The sequence below is a fragment of the Dendrobates tinctorius genome, unplaced genomic scaffold (assembly GCF_039654945.1).
Source record: "Dendrobates tinctorius isolate UK_male_01 unplaced genomic scaffold, ASM3965494v1 ptg000396l, whole genome shotgun sequence".
Lineage (NCBI taxonomy): Eukaryota > Metazoa > Chordata > Amphibia > Anura > Dendrobatidae > Dendrobates > Dendrobates tinctorius.
In genome coordinates, this window is record NW_027362062.1 from 3,726,445 (window position 1) to 3,750,650 (window position 24,206).

The 24,206-nt window shown below is 42.3% G+C and overlaps 1 protein-coding gene across 2 annotated transcripts; it reads left to right on the plus strand.

Moving 5' to 3' along the window:
* The first annotated feature begins 1,655 nt into the window (after positions 1 to 1,655).
* PCSK9 (proprotein convertase subtilisin/kexin type 9) lies at positions 1,656 to 22,951 on the plus strand. 2 transcript variants are annotated; one of them, XM_073563713.1, is made up of 13 exons: positions 1,656 to 1,929; positions 2,064 to 2,252; positions 4,335 to 4,526; positions 4,930 to 5,053; positions 7,704 to 7,837; positions 8,005 to 8,146; positions 8,748 to 8,944; positions 10,383 to 10,566; positions 12,205 to 12,375; positions 12,797 to 12,945; positions 13,264 to 13,441; positions 13,528 to 13,709; positions 21,534 to 22,951. In XM_073563713.1, the coding sequence occupies exons 2-13, from the start codon at positions 2,073 to 2,075 to the stop codon at positions 21,729 to 21,731; spliced, it is 2,031 nt and encodes a 676-aa protein (XP_073419814.1). In that variant the 5' UTR covers positions 1,656 to 1,929; positions 2,064 to 2,072; the 3' UTR covers positions 21,732 to 22,951. The 2 variants fall into 2 exon arrangements, with proteins under 2 accessions (XP_073419814.1, XP_073419813.1); XM_073563712.1 differs by lacking the exon at positions 1,656 to 1,929 and having other exon boundaries at positions 1,956 to 2,252.
* Positions 22,952 to 24,206: the final 1,255 nt, after the last annotated feature.

Below are 24,206 nucleotides of genomic sequence, written 5' to 3' on the forward strand. Positions count from 1 at the left end.
AGACTTGGGTATATGGGTGGACAACAAACTCAACTTTAGTGACCAGTGCCAGGCAGCTGCTGCCAAGGCAAATAAAAAAATAGGATGCATTAAAAGAGGCTCATGACAAGAACATAGTTTTCCTCCATACCTGTCACTCGTGCAGCTACACTTAGGTACTGCGTACAATTTTGGTCTCCAGTGTATCAGAAGGACATCACTGAACTAGAGTGGGCGTAAAGAAGAGTGACCAAGACTGTTAAGGACATGGGTGGACTGTAACACCAAGACCGGTTATTAAACTTGGGATTATTCAATTATGAGATACAAAAACATAGGGGAAATCTTATTGCAATGTACAAATAAATGAAGGCACAGTACAGAGATCTTATAATGATCTTTTTAGATATAGAGGAAATATTAAACTGTAAAGCGCTGTGGAATATGTTGGCGCTATATAAATAAACATTATTATTATATACATTATATATTACTCTATGTATAGAGAGAGAGTTTAATCATAATCACAGATGACGATTCTTTAAAATGGAGCAGTGAGACTATCGACTCTTTAAGAGTGTTGAGATTATGGATTCTTTACTGTAAAAATAGTGAGATTATGGATTCTTTACTGTAAAAGCAGTGAGATTATGGAATCTTTACTGTAAGAGCAGTGAGACTATGGATTATTTACTGTAAGAGCAGTGAGATTATGGATTATTTACTGTAAGAGCAGTGAGACTATGGATTCTTTACTGTAAGAGCAGTGAGATTATGGATTATTTACTGTAAGAGCAGAGAGATTATGGATTCTTTACTGTAAGAGCAGTGAGACTAGGGATTCTCTACAGAAAGAGCAGTGAGATTATGGATTCTTTACTGTAAGTGTAGTGAGATTATGGATTCTTTACTGTAAGTGCAGTGAGATTATGGATTCTTTACTGTAAGAGCAGTGAGACTATGGATTCTTTACTGTAAGAGCAGTGAGACCATGGATTCTTTACAGAAAGAGCAGTGAGATTATGGATTTTTTACTGTAAGAGCAGTGAGACCATGGATTCTTTACAGAAAGAGCAGTGAGATTATGGAATGCTCTGTCCTATGATGCTGTCATTGTTGAATCACCAAAAAAAAAGTTTATGAGGGCGCTTGAATGCCTATTTTGAAAAATATAATATGCCTTTCTCTTGATCATCACGTTAGGTTATAGGGACTTTCGCCTTCTTTTAACCTTAAAACTATGAAACTATCATTAAAAATATACTATTGGTGCTTACTCTTACAGAATAAGACATATGGAACAAGAACATGAAATAAATAAGACTAATAACTTCTCCCTTCCGGTTACATATTTTGTCAGTACAACACGTCTTTAGGATGCACAGCTCGTGGCAGAAGTGTCAGGGGAAAGGACAAAACAAGAATTTGGTGCCGATAGTGAATCATCTAGAGCTGCAAAAATTAACATTTGCAGAGATTTAGAGATCAAAGGCAAAGCTTTAAAAAATTAGCTTCGGAGGATATGCAAAATGATTCCTAAAATAGCACAAATGATAAGCAATGGGCAAGGGAGATAATTGGAGAATGAATTAAGAAGGGGGAAGGGAACTGAGAAGTTTTGCTTCCACTGCCCAAAATGTGAGGGGTGAAGATATAATGGAATCAGAGTTCAGATGTTCTGTGTGTGTGGGAGTGAGCCGTCACCTACTACAGTAGATACATCCAGCTTGTGTTTGAACATGAATTTTGGTGGGAGTGGAGGGGCACAGCATGCTCAGTCCTGTGCCTATCCTAAGAGGGGGTGGCATTAAACCCTAAACATACAACCTTTCTCTTTTGTAATTCGACTCTACGAATGAGGTTCAGTGAAACCAGGTAATCAGTAACCCGACTGGATCATCCGATGAGACAAGAGGTGGTGTGATTCTGCTTTTCCCCTCCCAAAACTTAGTGAGTACTTTTTTTTTTTCCAGTATTTACTATATTAGCATTGGTTTTATTCCAATAGCACGTTGTATAACATCCTCTTTTTGGACCTGCAAAGGTTTGGATATTTCATATCTGTATCCATTGTTCTTGTCCAGGGTGACACCATGATCCTACATGTCTCCGTCCTGCTTTGGGCATGCTGTTTGCTGCTCGGTCCGGTCAAAACTGCTGCAGATGAAGGAGATTACGGAGAAGAAATCGTCCTCACACTTGCCCTAGAAGAAGAGGCCAATGTGGAGATGGAGAAGAAGGCAACTCCAGGGGTTTTCCTCTGGAGCAATAGGGTACGTTCTCTACTCAGTATTTGCTAGTTTTTCCATGTTACGTGCAATAGAAAATGTTTTAAAGAGGATATATATATACTTATACATACATGTAAATCCACACCCCTAACCCTCACCCTTGCCTTTGATGCAATATGGTGCCACTTGTATGATTGCAGTACTAGGGGGATTTGTTACAATACATTTCTATAACCACATTTAATATTTAGAATTATCGATTCTATTGCTCAAAATAAGGGGCGGAATCACAAAATAGAATTGAGTACAAATCCAAAGACTTTCTATTGACCCCATGTGACGCTCTAGGATAATATGAATACTTCACTCTCTTGGTTGGGGTTATCAGGACCTGGATGCCCCCCAATCATCACTACTGAAAAAGGGCTAGAAAATATATATATAAAAAAATGTTAATTTCCCCTTTAAAGTCTACTTTAACAAAATTATGTTTCCAATCCAACACAACCCCTTGCTCTCTGCTGACTACCACATTTTTTCCCACTTGTTCCAGCACAATGATCTCTAATTAAGCTCGGGACTGGCAGACATTTCCATGACTGCTTTTGACTACATGGATGGAGCCTCCTCGCCTTGTTCAATCCCATTCGCCTATTAATAATTATCTGTGACCATTACTAGACTCCATTGTCACTAACACGGGGAGGGTTAAGGTAATGGGTGGGTAACGGTTCCCCTATAAAACTAGGGCAGTTACATAGCAACATAATTTGGACAGGTCGGCTTTACTCAGCACGATGGCAGATGCGGTGTGTGTTGGCTACAGCCACTTTAAGACCCTGCTCTCTGTGAATCTGTTTCCATCACACAGACCCTGCCCTTGTCTCCTTTACACAGACCCCATTCTCTGTGACACTGTCTCCATCACACAGACCCTATTACTATCTAGGGCTCTGTCTCCATCACACATTCCCTGCTCTCGGGGACTTTGTCTCCATCACACATTCCCTGCTCTCGGGGACTTCGTCTCCATCACACAGACCCTGCTCTCGGGGACTTTGTCTCCATCACACAGACCCTGCTCTCGGGGACTTCGTCTCCATCACACAGACCCTGCTCTCGGGGACTTCGTCTCCATCACACAGACCCTGCTCGCTATAGCTCTGTCTCATTCACACAGACTCTGTTCTCTATGGCTCTGTCTCTTTCGCACAGACTCTGTTCTCTAGGTCTCTGTCTCCTTCACACTTTTCTCAGTAGCGCTTGACAGAGTACTTGCTGGACCACCTCTTTCATGATTAGACTCTATAAGCTCTAGAAAGACCTCCCCATCACTGTTTTGTAACCTCCAGTTTACCACTTTCATAGCCATAGACTTCCGACTCCTCTGTTTCACCTCAAAGAACAATCTTGCTTATTCAGGTGACTAGCACCTGGCCTAAAACTGCACATAGCTTTATCAGCCTATAGTCTGCACACTCTGAGAATGGAACCAAACCTTCTTCTCATGTGGGCTCTCCTCTGTGAAGCATATCATTATCGCCATAGTCTGCTTTTGGGCAACGCAAACCCCTTCCTGGACCTCGCCAGTCCGCCCGGGAACTGTCAGCCAGATGACTTCTCCTTCAAAGCATCTGACATTCAATGGCGCCACATAGCATGGTGGCTCGTGCTCCAATACAACGTGATAGAGGCTGCAAATAAAAGGGGTCACAAAGTTCACCATCCTTACAGACATACTTTGAAGCTGAATGGGAGTATCACACTGGAAATAGGAACCCACCTTTCAACAAATTTGGCACAATTTGACCTCTCAAGAAGACAGATAATTCAGTTTACATTTTGCTATCAGCATGCATAAAAATTGCCCACAGATTTGACCTTTTTACTAAATATACAGTACTTTATATTACTCCATATATCTTTGGCGGTCATGCCCATTTTTCTTTTCACTTTTCAAATTCAGTAAGTTCCTTCAAATTCTGGAACAAAGGTTTGCAGGTCACATTTGCTTTTGTATCGTGGCACCTTTTACATAAAAACATAAAAAAAAAGATTCTGGCCTCTGCTTTTTTTTTTACTTTCTCTTTTCTCATCCAATGACCAGAGACTATTTCTTTTTAGGATGCTTGGAGAATGTCCGGCCAGTACGTGGTGGTCCTAAAAGAAAATGTTCACAAGTCCCAGACAGAAAGAGTAATCCGTCGTTTGCAGACCAGAGCGGCCAAGCATGGCTACCTAACCAAAATTATCTATACTTTCCATGAACTTTTCCCTGGGTTTGTGGTAAGGATGAGCAGTGATCTCTTGGAGATGGTAAGTGGCAGATATTCATCATTTCAATTCATTATGATTACCGTAATTTTGAAAAAAAAAAAACAATAAAAGAAAAAAATTCTGCACTGAATTTGGTCCCAAATCAGCAATAAACCCACATGTGTTACTTGCAAATTTTGTTGCAGATTTGACTTTTGGATTTAACCTTAGACCATACAAAGTATTGAATATGGTGGAATCCGCCTTGAAAATCCGTACATGAACGACCACGTTGCAGATTTGATACTTAAATTTTTTCGCTATTTTTTTACCGCAAAGTGTGAATAAAATTTTGAAGCACCCAATTATTTGTATTGTACTGTAAATTGCCGCAAATTTGCAGAAAATCCTGAACGTGTGAACTTAGACTAATAGTAAAATATAACCTCTATCTTTCCCTTAGGCCCTGAAGTTGCCACATGTAGACTATATTGAGGAAGATTCCTATGTGTTTGGCCAGACTGTACCGTGGAACCTTGACAGGATTGTGCCCGCTCCACATGTCGCCAACCACTTCAACCCCCCAAGTAGGATATTTCTTACCATTCATATATGTCTTATGCGTACATTTATTTTTTATGCTGTACAAGCTAGTACTGATTGTAATATGTGGGTTAGGCCTCATTTAGACATCTTTATGTACCTGTTCTATCTGTGTATTCCACTGATAGAGCACATAGCCATTATACTCCGTGGGGCTGTTCACCTGTCTGTGTTCAATATCTCCCAACCCTTCACTCCTCCAAAAAATTGAGACATATCCATTTTTGACCAGTCATGGTCATGGATCAAACTCGTCTTTTTAAATAAAATAAAAGCAGCAGCACATAATGGATAGGAGACACTTGGAAAAAGCAATAAAAACAGATGGTAAAAATAGACCAAAAATGGATGAAAATGGGATCCAACACATGAAAACGGGTTGGTTTTTTTTTCATGTAAAGGCAAAATGTAACGACTGAATAAGACCTAAAGAAGACACATTACCAATAAGACAAAAAGCTCAAAGGATCCACCTTATGGTGCAAAATATCAGCTGGGCTTATAATTCTGCATCTAACTTTCTCCATCGTGGTAGCGCAATGCGCCCAGTTGAGCTGCCCACATATGAGGGATTTTAGACGTTTGTTTTCTGAACGACTAGTTGTGTTTGGTTGGTCTGTGAAGGGTATTGTTTTGGCTGATAATGCCATAAGATAAAATGAGAAATCATTGCTCCATCTCTACCGTGGAAGAAGAAGTTCTATTGATTGGACACAATTCTGTTATTCTGCATGAACAGTTTTTCATACACAACGAGTGAAAAAAATCCAGCAGGGCAAATTAAATGGTTTATCCGGCACCAATAACTAACACATTGGTGGTGAGTAGTGATGAGCGTCTTATCCGAGCATGCTCGGGTGTTATCCTTTTATCTTTCTTGTGCTCGTATATTATGTTTGAGTCCCAGCGGCTGCATAATTTGTGGCTGTTGGACAGACACAACACATGCAGGGATTGCCTATTTGTTAAGGAAACCCCATATGTATTGAGGCTGTCAAACAGCCACAAATCATGCAGTCGCGGGGACACGGCTTCAATAAAAATGAAAAAAGCATATACAGAATGGGAGCTAGGAGGGATAGCTAATACTAGAGAAGAGAGAGAGGATTCAAAAAGATATAACTAAACTAGAGCAGTGGGCAGCAACTAACAGAATGGTTTTTAACAGGGAAAAATGCAAAGTACTACATCTGGGCAATAAAAATGAAAAAAGCATATACAGAATGGGAGGAATAGGGCTAAGCGACAGCACATGTGAAAAAGACTTGGGTATACTAATAGATCACAAACTGAATATGAGTCAACAGTGTGATGCAGCAGCAAAAAAGGCAATTGCAATTCTAGGATGTATTAACAGAAGCATACAGTCTAGATCACGTGAAGTCATTATTTCCCTCTACTCCTCTTTGGTCAGACCTCATCTGGAATATTGTGTCCAGTTTTGGGCACCACATTTTAAAAAAGACATCAACAAACTGGAGCAAGTTCAGAAAAGAGCGACCAGAATGGTGACCGGTCTGCAAACCCTGTCTTATGAGGAAAGGTTGCAGGATTTGGGAATGTTTAGTTTTCAAAAGAGAAGACTGAGAGGAGACTTAATAGCTGTCTACAAATATCTAAAGGGCTGTCACATTGTAGAAGGATCAACTTTATTCTCATTTGCACAAGGAAAGACTAGAAGCAATGGGATGAAACTGAATGGGAGGAGACACAGATTAGATATTAGAAAAAACTTTTTGACAGTTAGAGTGATCAATGAGTGGAACAGGCTGCCATGAGAAGTGGTGAGTTCTCCTTCAATGGAAGTCTTCAAACAGAGGCTGGACAGACATCTGACTGGGATGATTTAGCGAATCCTGCTTTGAGCAGGGGGTTGGACCAGATGGCCCAGGAGGTCCCTTCCAACTCTACGATTCTATGAACATAATATATGAGCACGCCCAAAATGCTCAGATAACACCCAAGCATGCTCGGATAATACGTTATCCAGGCACGTTTGCTCATCACTAGTGGTGACCAGTGCCGATGACGTAACGACCCCACATGCCTGCTGAGACCCGTGAATGATTAGCAAGTATTTATTGTGCACCTGTCCTGCATGTTAGATTAGTACATGTGCATGATAACTGCTGATCAAGAAAGTGTCTCGGCAGGTTGTGTAGGTTCGTAAAATCACCGGCGCCGCTTTCCTGTGATGCCGAAGTGAGCGGTACTGGATTCCCTTTAACATTTAGATATCGGACTACAATTTGGCAACTTTGTTGGACTTTCACGCCACGAATAAGCACTGATGGCCGTCAGGATAAGCTAGGACAAAGGGATAGGTCTATAAAATCATGTGTCTGGGGAAAGGTGAGAAGCTTCCATTCATATAAGATGCTCAGTTAGTCTTGCCGAAATCGGCCTCCACGGCTGACTTTGTGCTAAAGTGCAAAACTAATAGTCTACACGCCGTACGATGCCTGTCAGTATAGTATTCACTGCCATTAGTAGCTGTCCCAGAGGAGCAAATAACTCAGGAAAGCTGGGAAGAAAGAATCTGCGTACATCGAGACCCGAACACCATTATCTGTTTGTTTTATTCGGTCACCATTCCTTTATGCTGTGTAAGTTTGCGTTCTATCTTCTCCTTAGACACAGGGGAGTCCGTGGACGTGTATCTGTTAGACACCAGCATTCAGAGCACCCATAGGGAAATCGAAGGCAAGGTTCTCATCACGGAATTTGAGAATGTTCCCGAGGAAGATGGGACCAGATTCTATCGTCAGGTTGGTTGAAATCTGGGCAAGGGGATTACAATGAATAACTGATGATGGACATGTTGCTGGTGGTGTATGATGACCACTTGGCTTCACCATTTTTCATACAAAGGGGTCCTTTAATCCTTTAATGGAATTATATGAAATTCAGACTTCTTTTCCACTTTTTCTTATAGGCCAGTAAATGTGAGAGCCATGGGACACACTTGGCCGGTGTCCTGAATGGAAGAGACGCCGGTGTTGCCAAAGGTGTAAATCTGCGAAGCTTACGAGTATTGAACTGTCAGGGTAAAGGGACAGTGAGCGGAAGTCTGATGGGTACGTCCTACTGCTACGATCATTAATACGATCGATTTGTCCCCATACAGTACATTTCCTCAGCAGCACAAGTCCTGATTACATGGGGTGTTGTGCTGTCAATAATGATTTTTTTCCCAGGCTTTAACAATTTGCTCACCCATCAAATCAGTCCTTTTCTCGTCTGGCTAGTGATTGCCAGCATGTTTTTACAGGTTGATTATCGAGAACGAATGCTAGTTTGCTAATTATTTACTTTTCTAAATGCCCCTAAGTTCTGATATTAGATGCCTCCACATGGAAGCATGGAATAAAGTAGCCTAATATGCTAAAATCCTGGCATTGTGGTCCATAGACCGACAGTGAAACATGGACTTCTATATTCAGCTAATCTCTATCACTATTTGGCTTAAATGTTTTAAAATCTGCTTTTTTTAACACAAATAGCACCACCCCTAACCAAAGGTTGTGTCCGGTACTGCACTTTAGACCATTGAAGTAATTTTCACAGAGCTACCATATCAGACACAGTCCATTGACAAAAGCTTTGCTGTTTCTAAAAAAAAACCTCCAAAAAACAATGGGATCTAATCCTGTATATATCCTTGTGGATTTGTTGCAGGTCTGGAGTATATAAAGAAAGCAGTGACTGAGCAGCCATACAGTCCCCTGATTATTCTCATTCCCTTTGTTGGAGGGTATAGCCAAACACTCAATATGGCCAGTCGGATGCTTATTAATTCTGGGGTCATAATTATTGCCGCTGCCGGGAATTACAAGGATGATGCTTGTCTGTACTCACCAGCTTCAGAACCAGAGGTTAGTATACCTGTATAGTAGTCAAACCTCTATTTTCTTGGTAATGCTGTGGTAGGGGGCCGGATTGGGGGGGTGGTCCACTGCTTACCGCGACCAGACGATGCAAAGATGAGACGGAGGTGGATTTCAGTTGTAACAGGTCCGAGATTATTGGCCGTCCTCTTGACGACCGTAGCCATGCACCGCAGCACCTTTACAGCTCTCCGTATCCAGGCCGGGTACCTTCACCTTTCCTTCAGTCGAAGTGACGTTCCTCGCGGATCTTTCGCTGGGGCTGTCCTAGACCAATCTACCGCCAGCGTTTCACCTGCCCGAGGTCGTCGTCCAATCGGTACCCCCGGGGCCTCGTCTGTCCTGCGATTCGTTGTGTCAGGGCCACCCCCCTGACTGTCTCCTCCTGTCAGTCCCCTGGTCGAGCTCTCCACCGTCGTCAGTCTTCTGTACTGAGTCTCTTCCTCCTGAGCTCCTCCCGGGACTAACCGAACCTGGAACCCTGTCCTGTCCTATTTATCCCCTTTCTTGGGAATTTTCCTCCTGGGTTCCTATCTCCCCGCCCCCCATGACTAAGTGGTTTCATAAGCCCTAAGCTGATGTCAAGTCCTGAACTACGCTCCCCCCTGCCATCTTGTGGTCAATTCTAGGTATTGCACTACCTTTTCCATCTACCCCAGCTGTCTCCCTTCTGTCATTACTACCATCCGTCTCCAGTGCACAAACCATCCCTCCAGTCAAGTCCGTCCGTCAAGTCACCTTCCCCACAATGCACCTGTCTGAAAAGACAAAAGTTAAATGATAACTTTCTGCTCGTCATCAGCCACCACTAGGAGGAGCTGTGGAGCTTAGTGGCAGCTCCAGGGAGACAGAACTGTATCCCCACCGATCAGACACTGATGACCTATCCTGAGGATAGTCAATCAGTGCTAAAGTCCCGGACAACCCCTTTAAATTATAACTGTTGTTTCAGGAGAACTTGCAGTAGAATGTCTGTGTCTGCCTCTAGCTCCTTCCTAGAATGTCTGTGTACCTCTAGCTCCTCCCTAGAATGTCTGTGTGTTCCTCTAACTCCTCCCTAGAATGTCTGTGTACCTCTTGCTCCTCACTAGAATGTCTGTGTCTGCCTCTAGCTCCTCCCTAGAATGTCTGTGTCTGCCTCTAGCTCCTCCTTAGAATGTCTGTATCTGCCTCTAGCTCCTCTCTCCTCCATAGAATCTTGAAAGCACCAACTGTCATCTCCTATCTCAGTAATGGGAAAATCTGTATTCACTAAAGACAGAATTCACAGATTTTCACAATGAACTTAGATTAAAAAAAAAATAAGTGCAGAAGGAGAAAAACGCAGATTTTTCCAAATCGATATATTAAAAACTAGATTATTTATAAGTACCTTAACCCTATTATTAGACTACATGATGATATCATGGATTTCTTCCATTTACAGGTGATAACAGTTGGAGCCACCAACTATGAAGACCAACCAGTAACAATGGGAGCACTTGGCACTAATTTTGGCAACTGTGTTGATATGTTTGCTCCTGGAGATGATATCATTGGTGCGTCCAGTGACTGCAGTACCTGTTTTACATCTAAGAGTGGAACATCTCAAGCAGCCGCGCATGTGGCAGGTATAGGGATTGATCTTTACAGAAAATAAGGGGTTGGAAGTAATAAACTGCTTTAGTTAATTTTGTAGCTGACAAACATTGTTGTGAGAATGTCCTGTTCATTGTCATTGCACTGCCCTTGTCCCACTGCTTCCTAATGACCCTTGTTTTAAGGGAGTTTGTTAGAGCAAAATGACTGTTCAAACCAAGCAGAGGCGCTCAGTGCACTCTTGGTGTGGCCGAGCAATTCCCACCTACTTGTCTTCCTTCTATCTCTAGCCTTTCCTTGATTGGCAGCTCTGGCTTTACAGGTAACAAGAAATAAGTGGGAAGATGCACTGAACTGATCAGCCAGGCTAAGGGTGCACCGAGCACCTGCACTTGATTTTAGCCCTTATTTTGCGCTGACGGACTCCATTTAAGACCCTCATTTGTATGGTACACAGGGTGGTGGTTGTGGTCGAGGCACTGCATTCCCAAACCTTGGCACCGCACAAATAAAGTGTTCCAGTCGCTTAGTGTTGTGCTGTCTACAATGCAATGTATTAACTTTCTGGCCGGAGGCCTCCGTTGCATCCACGTTCTTTGGTCCAAGATCAGCCGCACATAAACCAGGGGACACTCACTTCTTAACAGCCAGTTCAGCTTTACTTAATAGTCTGAGTTCAATTGATGACAAAGCACAGTACATTTCCATGTTTTCTATTTGTTTAGCCTGAGCTCTCCCTTGGCTTACTGTCTCCTTCACCTCTCAGCATACACTGTTCAGCTCCAGGGTATTTATAAGACCCATCCTGTCTCCCTCACGCGTTTCCCCCTCCACTTTCCACTTATTGTATGGGAATAAGGCACACTTCCCAGTGCCTAGTTCATGTCGTAGGCCCCGCACATTACAGGAATGTCCGCTGAAGACCAGTGCTGATGTTCTCATACTGCCAGAACAATGCGTAGTTCTCGTGCCATCCAGCCCTATGGCTGTGAATTCTTACTACTACTTTACCTATCTCTCTATCTCCAACTAATATAACCAAGAAGTGCTCCCATTTTAATATAACCACCCCATTCTCATGCTGGGCTGGTCCCAAACATATTAACCATATCTAAACCTGTGCACTAATCTAAACCTGTGCACTACTTCCTATAACTAACATGCCCACCACTGCATACTTCCCTTTCTTACTCTAAACTATTAGCCCTATGCTATACCTTATGTTCTAAAACCTATCTCTGTGCTTTCCCTATCTACTACACATTAGAACGCATACAGTAGTGCCTATAAGGTTCAATGCTCTTTATATTTAACACTGCTAAGATAATACAATATATTAGCCCTATGCTATACCTTATGTTCTAAAACCTATCTCTGTGCTTTCCCTATCTACTACACATTAGAATGCATACAGTAGTGCCTATAAGGTTCAATGCTCTTTATATTTAACACTGCTAAGATAATACAATATTTTAAATACACATACCTAAATACTCTTCTTGCAAGCATTGCTTTCAGGAGAGGCGTATGACAGTCTCTATCACACCCTTACACATTTCCCAACTGCTTCTTGGTGCACTTCACACCGTTCTGCTGGGTGCTGCCCATCCTTGTCCCTTCCAGTAAATCCCTGGCTGTTACTGAGCATCATATCGATCATTCTGTTTTAGGTATTGCAGCAATGATACTTAACGGTAAGCCTGATATGTCAGTGACAGAACTGAGGCAGAGACTCATAAACTTTTCTACTAAGAACGCCATTAATGAAGCCTGGTTTCCGGACGATCAGCGGCTCATCACTCCTAACCGGGTGGCTGGATTACCTGTTCAATTCAATAACGGCAAGTTACGTAATCCGATGTATACTTCCTAATTTATGCTTTAGCTTTTTTTTTTATCTAGTCTGCCATTAACTCTATAAGGGCTGGTCCCTGACCGGGGCCAAAAGGTGCCTCTGCCACAAGTATTATAAATGGTACAGTAGGAGGCCAGGAGCTTCACACTACACCTCTGTACTATGGCCACTGGATATTACTTCTGTAGAAGGTTGATAAAACAGTCCTATGAAGATACAAAAAAATTGCTACTGTCTTCCAGAAAACGGCGCCTCTGTTGTCTGTGGAATGGGTCTGGTACTGCAACTCAGCCGCATAATTGAGCAATATCAGACATAGCCCATGGGCAAGTGTTCCTCCAGGAGAACAGCCTTGTTTTTCTAATGTTAAGAGCATATCCCCAACATGTTCCTATTTCTCCTCTTAGATGAGCAGCTTTTTTGTCGAACGGTTTGGTCAAAGCCATCCGGCTTCGCTCGTACAGCAACAACATCGGCGCGGTGCACCGGAAATGAGGAAATGTTCAGCTGCTCCAGTTTTTCTAGGAATGGTAAAAGAAAAGGGGAACAAGTGGAGGTAAGTAATAAAAATCAGCACAATAAAATACAGGTTAGGTCTGGAAATTTTATAAGGATGTTTCATTTTATTTAAAGGGAACCTGTTGGCTCTTGTCACTTGTCTGTTTTAGTAAATACATTGGTTCCCCATCATATAGCAATGATGAAACATCTTAATTTAGAGCTTTGTGTTGTGCTGTTACTTTGTTACCCTTCCTGGTAATGTATGAATAGATTGACAGCTGTGATTTAGCAGTTGTGGGCACGTTCCTGTTCATGCTATCGTGCCGCCATTTGCAAATGGTGCATTCATAATAATCTTTATTTAATTATTCAGGATAAAGACGGTAAGAAAATCTGCACTGCACACAACGCCTTTGGTGGAGACGGAGTTTATGCAATTGCTAGATGCTGTGTTTGGCCTAAAGTGAGCTGCAGTGTTAATGCAAGTACAGCCGATGATGCAAATGCAATGTCCGCTGCGAGCTGCTCGCAGGACGACCATGTCCTTACCGGTATCTATCAACGTTATGTAATACATTTTCATACACATTACTTGTTTTATATGGGGTAAGTGACTCTTTACTCTTCTGTTCCGCAGGTTGCAGTTCCCATTCTTTAAGTGGCCATTTCAGTGATCATGTGAGGCCCGTACACAGCAGTGGGGACAGGGATCCTGTGTGCATGGGGAAAAGTGAGGTCACTTCTCATGCCTTGTGTTGTCACGCTCCAAGCATCTCCTGCAAGGTTAAGGAACACTCTCCTGTGGGCTTCACGGATAAGGTATACACTCAAGCATATTAGAAACATACCTAGCACAGAGAAATCCTATGGCTGCATATACAGTTAGCACCACACCTGAAATCAACTCCAGGCCTTTTATCTGCTTAATTGAGAATGACATAACGAAGGGATTGCCCACACCTGTCCATGAAATAGCCTTGGAGTCAATTGTCCAATTACTTTTGGTCCCTTTAAAACAGGGTGGCACCTGTTAAGGAGCTGAAACTCCTAAACCCTTCATCCAATTTTAATGTGGATACCCTCAAATGAAAGCTGAAAGTCTGAACTTCAACTGCATCTGAATTGTTTTGTTTAACCCCTTCCTGACATGAGACGTACTATCCCGTCCACGGTACCCGGGCCCGTATGACCGGGGACGGGATAGTACGTCTACCGCGATCAGCGGCGCCCACGTGGTGAGCGCCGCTGATCGCGGCCGGGTGTCAGCTGATTATCACAGCTGACACCCGGCACAATGTGTCAGGGGCGGTCACGGACCGCCCCCGACACATTAACCCCTTGCACACCGCGATCAAACGCGATCGCGGTGTACCGGGAGTTAAAGGGAAGCATCGGCAGGGAGGGGGCTCCCTCCGTGCTTCCCTGAGCCCCCCACGGCAGCGCAATGTGCAGCGCTGCTGCGGGGGACTCCTATCCTCCAGGCCCCCGAATCCAAGATGGCGACGGGGGCCTTCGGGGGCCTGGGGAAGCTGGCTTCCTCAGTGCCTGCAAAGCGCAGGCATGAGGAAGCCTTGTGCACTGCCTGTGACAGATTGCTGATCTGTCACAGTGATCTGTGATGTGACAGATCAGCGATCTGTCACAGGACAGTGATGTCCCACCTGGGACTATGTAATAAAGTAAAAAAAAATTTAAAAAAAAGTGTAAAAATAAATTAAAAAAAATCGCCAAATAAATTAGTAAAAAAAAAAAAAAATATTCCCCAATAAATTCATTTTTTTAAAATAATAAAAAAAAAAACCAATAAATGTACACATATTAGGTATCGCCGCGTCCGTAACGACCTGCCCTATAAAACTGTCCCATTAGTTAACCCCTTTAGCGAACCCCTTAAAAAATAAAAATAAAAAACGAAGCAAAAAATAATGATTTATTATCATACCGCCAAACAAAAAGTGCAATAACGCGAGATCAAAAAGACGCATATAAATATCCATGGTACCGCTGAAAACGTCATCTTGTCCCGCAAAAAACAAGCCGCCACACAGCATCATCAGCAAAAAAATAAAAAAGTTATAACTCGCAGAATAAAGCGATGCAAAAATAATTATTTTTTATATAAAATAGTTTTCATTGCATAAAACCGACAAAAACATAAAAAAAGACCTAAATGAGGTATCGCTGTAACCGTACTGACCCGAAGAATAAAACCGCTTTATCAATTTTACCGCACGCGGAACGGTGTAAACGCACCCCCCCCAAAAGAAATTCATGAAACGCTGGTTTTTGTTCATTCTGCGTCCCAAAAATCGGAATAAAAAGCGATCAAAAAATTTCACGTGCCCGAAAATGGTACCAATAAAAACGTCAACTCGTCCCGCAAAAAATAAGACCTCACATGACTCGGTGGGTCAAAATACGGAAAAATTATAGCTCTCAATATGTGGTGATGCAAAAACTATTTTTACAATAAAAAGCGTCTTTTAGCGTGCGACAGCCGCCAAACATAAAAACCGCCATAAATAGTAAATCAAACCCCCCGTTATCACCCCTTTAGTTAGGGAAAAATAATAAAATAAAAAAAATGTATTTATTTCCATTTTTCCATTAGGGTTAGGGCTAGGGTTAGGGCTAGGGGTGTGTTGGGGTAGGGTTAGGTTAGGGTTAGGGCTAGGGTTAGGGCTAGGGTTAGGGTTAGGGCTAGGGCTAGGGCTAGGGTTAGGGCTAGGGTTAGGGCTAGGGTTAGGGCTAGGGTTAGGGGCGTGTTGGGGTTCGGGTTGGAGTTAGAATTGGGGGTTTCCACTGTTTGGGCACATCAGGGGCTCTCCAAATGCAACATGGCGTCTGATCTCAATTCCAGCCAATTCTGAGTTGAAAAAGTCAAATGGTGCTCCTTCCCTTCCAAGCTCTGCTATGCGCCCAAACAGTGTTTTACCCCCTCATGTAGGGTATCAGCCTACTCAGGACAAATTGCAAAACAATTTTTGGGGTCCAATTTCTCCTGTTACCCTTAGGAAAATAAAAAATTGGGGGCAAAAATATCATTTTTGTGGAAAAAAAATGATTTTTTTATTTTCACGTCCGAGTGTTATAAACTTCTGTGAAGCACTTGGGGGTTCAAAGTGCTCACCACACATCTAGATAAGTTCCGTGGGGGGTCTAGTGTCCAAAATGGGGTCACTTGTGGGGAGTTTCAATAGTTTAGGTACATCAGGGGCTCTCCAAACGCACATGACAACCGCAGACCATTCCATCAAAGTCTGCGTTCCAAAACGTCACTGCTTCCCTTCCGAGCCCCGACGTGTGTCCATACAGTAGTTTTCTCCCACATATGGGGTGTCAGCGTACTCAGGACAAATTGGACAACAACTTTTGGGGTCCAATTTCTCCTGGTACCCTTGGGAAAATAAAAAAAATGGTGACTAAAAGATCATGTTTGTGGAAAAAATACGAATTTTTTATTTTCACGCCCGGGCGTTGTAAACTTCTGTGAAGCACTGGGGGGGTCAAAGTGCTCACCACACATCTAGATAAGTTCCTTGGGGGGTCTAGTTTACAAAATGGTGTCATTTGTGGGGGGTTTCCACTGTTTAGGTACATTAGGGGCTCTCCAAAGGCAACATGACACCCGCAGACCATTCCATCAAAGTCTGCATTCCAAAACGTCACTACTTCCCTTCCGAGCCCTGACGTGTGCCCATACAGTAGTTTTCTCCCACATATGGGGTAGCAGCGTACTCAGGACAAATTGGAAAACAACTTTTGGGGTCCAATTTCTCCTGGTACCCTTGGGAAAATAAAAAAAATGGTGACTAAAAGATCATGTTTGTGGAAAAAATACGAATTTTTTATTTTCACGCCCGGGCGTTGTAAACTTCTGTGAAGCACTGGGGGGGTCAAAGTGCTCACCACACATCTAGATAAGTTCCTTGGGGGGTCTAGTTTACAAAATGGTGTCATTTGTGGGGGGTTTCCACTGTTTAGGTACATTAGGGGCTCTCCAAAGGCAACATGACACCCGCAGACCATTCCATCAAAGTCTGCATTCCAAAACGTCACTACTTCCCTTCCGAGCCCTGACGTGTGCCCATACAGTAGTTTTCTCCCACATATGGGGTAGCAGCGTACTCAGGACAAATTGGAAAACAACTTTTGGGGTGCAATTTCTCCTGGTACCCTTGGGAAAATAAAAAAATGGTGACTAAAAGATCATGTTTGTGGAAAAAATACGAATTTTTTATTTTCACGCCCGGGCGTTGTAAACTTCTGTGAAGCACTGGGGGGGTCAAAGTGCTCACCACACATCTAGATAAGTTCCTTGGGGGGTCTAGTTTACAAAATGGTGTCATTTGTGGGGGGTTTCCACTGTTTAGGTACATTAGGGGCTCTCCAAAGGCAACATGACACCCGCAGACCATTCCATCAAAGTCTGCATTCCAAAACGTCACTACTTCCCTTCCGAGCCCCGACGTGTGCCCATACAGTAGTTTTCTCCCACATATGGGGTATCAGCATACTCAGGACAAATTGGACAACAACTTTTGGGGTCCAATTTCTCCTGGTACCCTTGGGAAAATAAAAAAATGGTGACTAAAAGATCATGTTTGTGGAAAAAATACGAATTTTTTATTTTCACGCCCGGGCGTTGTAAACTTCTGTGAAGCACTGGGGGGGTCAAAGTGCTCACCACACATCTAGATAAGTTCCTTAGGGGGTCTAGTTTCCAAAATGGTGTCATTTGTGGGGGGTTCCACTGTTTTGGTACATCAGGAGTTTTCCAAACGCGACATGGTGTCCGATCTCAATTCCAGCCAAAAACGTCAAATGGCGCTGCTTCCCTTCCGAGCTCTGCCATGCCCCCAAATAGTGGTTTACCCCCACATGTGGGGTATCAGCGTACTCAGGACAAATTGCACAATAACTTTTAGGGTCCTGTTACCCTTGGAAAAATAAGAATTGAGGGTGAAAAGATCATTTTTGTGGAAAAAATATGATTTTTTAATTGTATGGCTTTATGTTATAAACTTCTGTGAAGCCCATGGGGGTTCAAAGTTCTCACCACACATCTAGATAAGTTCCTTAGGGTGTCTAGTTTCCAAAATGGTGTCATTTGTGGGGGGTTTCCACTGTTTTGGTACATCAGGGGTTTTCCAAACGCGACATGGTGTCCGATCTCAATTCCAGCCAAAAACGTCAAATGGCGCTGCTTCCCTTCCGAGCTCTGCCATGCGCCCAAATAGTGGTTTACCCCCACATGTGGGGTATCAGCGTACTCAGGACAAATTGCACAATAACTTTTAGGGTCCTGTTACCCTTGGAAAAATAAGAATTGAGGGTGAAAAGATCATTTTTGTTTAAAAAATATGATTTTTTAATTGTATGGCTTTATGTTATAAACTTCTGTGAAGCCCATGGGGGTTCAAAGTTCTCACCACACATCTAGATAAGTTCCTTAGGGGGTCTAGTTTCCAAAATGGTGTCATTTGTGGGGGGTTTCCACTGTTTTGGTACATCAGGGGTTTTCCAAACGCGACATGGTGTCCGATCTCAATTCCAGCCAAAAACGTCAAATGGCGCTGCTTCCCTTCCGAGCTCTGCCATGCGCCCAAATAGTGGTTTACCCCCACATGTGGGGTATCAGCGTACTCAGGACAAATTGCACAATAACTTTTAGGGTCCTGTTACCCTTGGGAAAATAAAAATTGGGGTGAAAAGATCATTTTTGTGGAAAAAATATGATTTTTTAATTGTACCGCTGTACGTTATAAACTTCTGTAAAGCCCTTGTGGGTTCAAAGTTCTCACCACATATCTAGATAAGTTCCTTGGGGGGTCTAGTTTCCAAAATGGGGTCACTTGTAGGGGGTTTCCACTGTTTAGGTACATCAGGGACTCTCCAAACGTGACATGGCGTCCAATCTGAATTCCAGCCAATTTTGCATTGAAAAAGTCAAACGGCGCTCCTTCCATTCTGAGCTCTGCCATGCGCCGAAACAGTCGTTCCCCCCCACATATCAGGTATCTGCGTACTCAGGACAAATTGCACAATAACTTTTGCAGTTCAATTTCTCCTGTTACCCTTGGTAAAATAAAAAAAATTGAACCTGAAGTATTTTTTTTATGAAAAAAAGTTAGATGTTCATTTTTTTTTAAATATTTAAAAAAAATCCTGTGACGCACCTAAAGGGTTAATAAACTTCTTGAATGTGGTTTTGAGCACCTTAAGGGGTGCAGTTTTTAGAATGGTGTCACTTTTGTGTATTTTCTATCATATAGACCCCTCAAAGTGGCTTCAAATGTGATGTGGTCCTAAAAATAAAATGGTGTTGTAAAAATGAGAAATCGCTGGTCAACTTTTAACCCTTATAACTTCCTAACAAAAAAAAATTTTGGTTCCAAAATTGTGCTGATGTAAAGTAAACATGTGGGAAATGTTAGTTATCAAGTTTTTTGTGTGCCTTATCTCTGTGATTTAAGGGCATAAAAATTCAAAGTTGGAAAATTGCGAAATTTTCAAAATTTTCGCCAAATTTCCGTTTTTCTCACAAATAAACGCAAGTTATTTGAATGAAATTTTACCACTAACATGAAGTACAATATGTCACGAGAAAACAGTGTCAGAATCACCGGGATCCATGCAAGCGTTCGAGAGTTATGACCTCATAAAGGTACAGTGGTCAGAATTGTAAAAATTGGCCCGGTCATGAACGTGCAAACCACCCTTGGGGGTGAAGGGGTTAAAATTCATTGTGGTAATATCTAGAACCAAAATTAGAAAAATGCTGTCTCTGTCCAAATATATATGGACCTAACTGTATATTAAATGGGAGTATACTTGGGACTACAGTACAGGAGAAGGACTTGGGTATTCTGGTTACCAATAAGCTGAGCAGCAATACTCAATGTCAGGCAGCAGCCGCAAAAGCAAACAAGATTTTAGGGTGTATAAAAAGAGATAAAAGTTTGTGGTCCCAACGTATTGTTACACCTCTATAAATCACTTGATAGGCCACATCTAGAATATGGGATAGAGTTTTGGACCCCACATTTTAAAAAAGATATTCAGAAGTTAGAGTTAGTTCAAAAGAGGCAACTATACTATTACAAGGGATGCAAGACCTCTCATATGATGAGAGGCTGGAAACGTCGGGCTTGTTTAGCTTAGAAAAAAAAACACCTCAGAGGAGATCTCATTTATATGTATAAATATGTGTGTGGTCAGTATAGAGGACTGGCACATGACTTATTCCTTCCAAGGATAGGGGGCATTCATTACGGGTGGAAGTAAAGCGATTCCGGCAGCTAAATAGGAAAGGGTTCTTTACAGTTACACCAGTCAGACGGTGGAATGCCCTGCTGCAAGAGGTAGTAATGGCAGACACTATAACTTTTAAAAAAAGGGCTGGATGATTTCCTCAGTGCAAATAATATTGTGAGTTATAGATAACTTTGTGACAAAAAATGTGTAAATGATGGAGAAAGGTTGACTTAGGTCTTTTTCAACCTATGTTGCTATATACATATGGAGAGGTCTGTGATTTTTATTGTAGGTTCACTTCAACTGTGAGATACTGAATCTAAAAATAAAAAAAAGAAAATCACATTGTATGATTTCTAGATAATTAATTTGCATTTTATTGCATGAAATAAGTATTTGATCTTTTTTTTTCCCTACATCTTTCAGTTCCAGAAATATGGACTTCTCTTCCGAATAAGTAAATCTAGTCTAGTTAGCCAAGTGGGAGTGATTATCCACGCTTCTCTGTGGGCTTATTCATGAGTAACCCACCCACGACTAAAAAAGACTAGATTTATACACAGGGAAAATCAGGTACAGGAAATTAAAAAAAAAATCCAGCTTTAGGAAAACAGTGGCATTTAGACCAGGTAAAAAAGAAATCACATATTTATGGGAAGCAAAAGGCCCTCTTTAAATAAAAAGGTCTTTCAAACCTGGCAAGAAAGTTTTACATTGTTAATAAAGTATCCCATAAATAAAACATAACTTATGGCACTGCTATGGGAACGACATACGCCCCAAATTATATTAATTTATGATTAAAATAGAGTGAGGAATTCCCTTGGAAATACACAAAAAAAGAAATCATTTGGTATTTTAAAATTACAATTGATTGTAGAGTAAACATTTTATTTTAAAACCCATAGATATTAAATATTTGCGTCTTCAACAAAGCTGACCTCCACCATCTCAGTAAGTTACTGTATCCTAACACTAATATTTTAAGAGGGGGCACCACTGTATTTAACGATTCAGGAGCTATGTATACAATTGTTTCTCCCCATACTGGTTAAAGATTTGATGCCGTACATCTCCAATTTCAGGATGTTTATTTTTAGTCCATATAAAAAGGTGATTAAATGAAAAATGAGCTTTTACAGGTTTGTCCACTGAATGCTGCTGTGCTTACATGGAACAATGATTGGAAAAAAAATGTTCCTATTAATGTTTGCTTGAGTGATTATCGTATAAAAAGGCTTTGGTTTTATTTTTTTGGTGTTCTGCTTAGATCCCTTTGCCAGTAAAGGTCAGCACCATTCACTTTAATTAATATCTCTTATAGTGGTCTGAAGCTGCTTTTACACTGCAAATGTAAGGTTAACTTTTCCCTTTTGGTCATTTTAGGTGACTGTCTCATGTGACGATGGCTGGACTCTGACTGGTTGTAACGCGTATTCCCGTGGATCAAACACTTTAGGAGCTTATCCAGTTGATAATACTTGCGTTGTCTTAAATCCAAAAGGTGGTAAAGGAGCAGCAGCCATCGGTATCTGCTGCAAGAATGCGAATACAGAAAACAGTCAAAATTCTAACTATAGGTAGTCATTTCACGTCCAGTGTGCAGACAGCTACATATGTACCACATCATATTTTTTTTTTTTTATATACTGACACTATGTACATTTTAGAGTCCAATTTGTTACAACAGTCTGAAATCTGAGGCTCTCTCGAGAATTGTAGATTTTCGAATAGCCACTAACTTATGGCTTGCGATACACTTGTTTATTTTATGCAATTTTTATCCATTTATATAAGTAGTGAACATTTGTATTTCCGATGCTTGAGAACTTTGCCGAAAGCAATTGTAAAAGACTAGGTTTGGAAATGAATGGCAGCGGCTATAGTACACTTTTTCTTGGCACCAGTTTTTAATTTTCGAGATGTTTCCCAATGGACAGAAGAGTACATAGACGTCACTCCCCTAGATGGACAGATCTCTGACATATACACACATAAGGAAAGGGCAGAGAGAAGCCATCAGGACCTGCCTTGGACTAGTCATTCAAAATGCTTCATCTCCGGCCAGAGTATATTTTTCTCTGAAATGCCTCATGTTGCGTAAACAAACTAGTAGTATATACAAAGTCAAACAATAACGTCGCAGAATGAACTATTACATGAACACCATAGGAAAGCACTGTACATACGTCCGCTCTATGGTGTCACAATAGTGCAAAATTTTCCTTTAAAGATCAAGTCTCACCATTAGGACCTTTAAAATAACACAAGAGGATTCTTGTTGAACTCATGAACCCTGTGTTTTCCTAGGCTGGATAGGTGATAACTTGCTGATTGTTGGGATCTAGATTGCTGGTAACCCCACCAAGCCTGGGAATGGGGCTCTGAAATGCTCCATTTATCATTTATGGGACTGATGGAGATCGAGCTCTGTCCTCTGCCGCCTCCAACAGCCGCACAGAGAATATACAGAGAGATGGAGCGGCATTTCTTTCCATGTGACAGCGATCCGCAAGTTATCACTTATCCTTGCCAAGACTGGGACAAACCGTTTAAGCACAGGGTGAGGGACGGCACTTATATGGAAATGTATTTTTATATAGAAGGTGCATAAAAAGTGATGACTCCAATTACCTGCTTGCACGGTCTACATAAGCATGCATTTCATTAAGTCTTTTTTTTTGTAGCATCTAATGTCTTTTTTTGTATGTTTCATATTTATTTGCAGCAAATATGTACAAACTTTTGATTTTCAATTAAAAAAAAAATAAAAAAAACAACCCGTGTGGATGGATTACACATCATATATCAGATGAGAAGCCTGAAAACTCTTCACACACAATCGGTATAATGAAAAGGAGATTTTTGTGTACTCACCGTAAAATATCTTTCTCTTAGCCTCTGATTGGGGGACACAGAACCATGGGTGTTATGCTGCTGTCCACTAGGAGGCGACACTATGCATAATCTGAAAAAGATTAACTATGGCTCCTCCTCTGCAGTATACACCCCTGGTCGGCGTCAGCCTTCTCCAGTTTTGTGCAAAAGCATTAGGAGGAACATAACGGGAACAACATAACCATGCCTGTAAGAAGGCCACTATGTACGAGCTCAAAGAACAATATGAGAACTCAACCGTAACAACGGCCCGTAAGGGCAACAGGGTGGGAGCTGTGTCCCCCAATTAAAGGCTAAGAGAAAGAGATTTTACGGTGGGTACACAAAAATCTCCTTTACTCTGTCAGCTCATTGGGGGACACAGAACCATGGGACATCCCAAAGCAGTCCCTGGGTGGGAGGCAATGGACGAATATTGTGCTAGCAGGTCCCTAAACTTGGGGCACTGCCGCCTGCAGAACCCGTCTACCCAGGCTCGCATCCGCTGAGGACTGGGTATGAACACTGTAGTGTTTCGTAAACGTGTGTAGGCTAGTCCAAGTGGCCGCCTTACACACTTGTTGTGCCGAAGCCTGGTGCCGAATGGCCCAGGAGGCCCCTACTGCCCGCGTAGAGTGTGCCGTGATACCGTCCGGAAGAGGAGAATTGTTCAGTCGGTAAGCCTCTTGTATGGTGGACTTGATCCACCTGGCAAGGGTAGCTTTGGAAGCCGGCAGACCCTTGCGAACGCCTTCCGGAAGAAGGAAAAGGGAATCAGACTTCCGGAATGGTGCAGTCCTAGACACGTATATACGCAATGCTCTGACGAGGTCAAGTGTATGCAGAGCCTTCTCCACTCTATGAACCGGAACTGGACAAAGGGATGGCAGTGAAATTTCCTCATTGAGGTGGAAGTCGGACACAACCTTCGGAAGGAAGGATGGTACTGTGCGGAGAACCACCTTGTCCTGGTGGAAGGCTAGGAAAGGCCGTCTGCAGGAGAGTGCTGACAATTCAGACACCCTGCGTAGCGAGGTGATTGCCACCAGAAAAACCACCTTCTGCGACAGAATGCGGAGCGGGACTTCCTTAAGGGGTTCGAAAGGTAGTGCCTGCAATGCAGTCAGGACCAGGTTGAGGTCCCACGTTTCCAGTGGACGTCTGTAGGGAGGAACTAATCGG

What these genes read in the sequence shown, in the direction of transcription:
- PCSK9 (XM_073563713.1), top strand. Translation starts at nt 2,073, where the DNA reads ATGATCCTACATGTCTCCGTCCTGCTTTGGGCATGCTGTTTGCTGCTC. An exon ending in GGACCAGATTCTATCGTCAG is followed by an intron (nt 7,838 to 8,004) that starts GTTGGTTGAAAT and finishes TTTTTCTTATAG; the next exon opens with GCCAGTAAATGTGAGAGCCA. An exon ending in CACCAGCTTCAGAACCAGAG is followed by an intron (nt 8,945 to 10,382) that starts GTTAGTATACCT and finishes TTCCATTTACAG; the next exon opens with GTGATAACAGTTGGAGCCAC.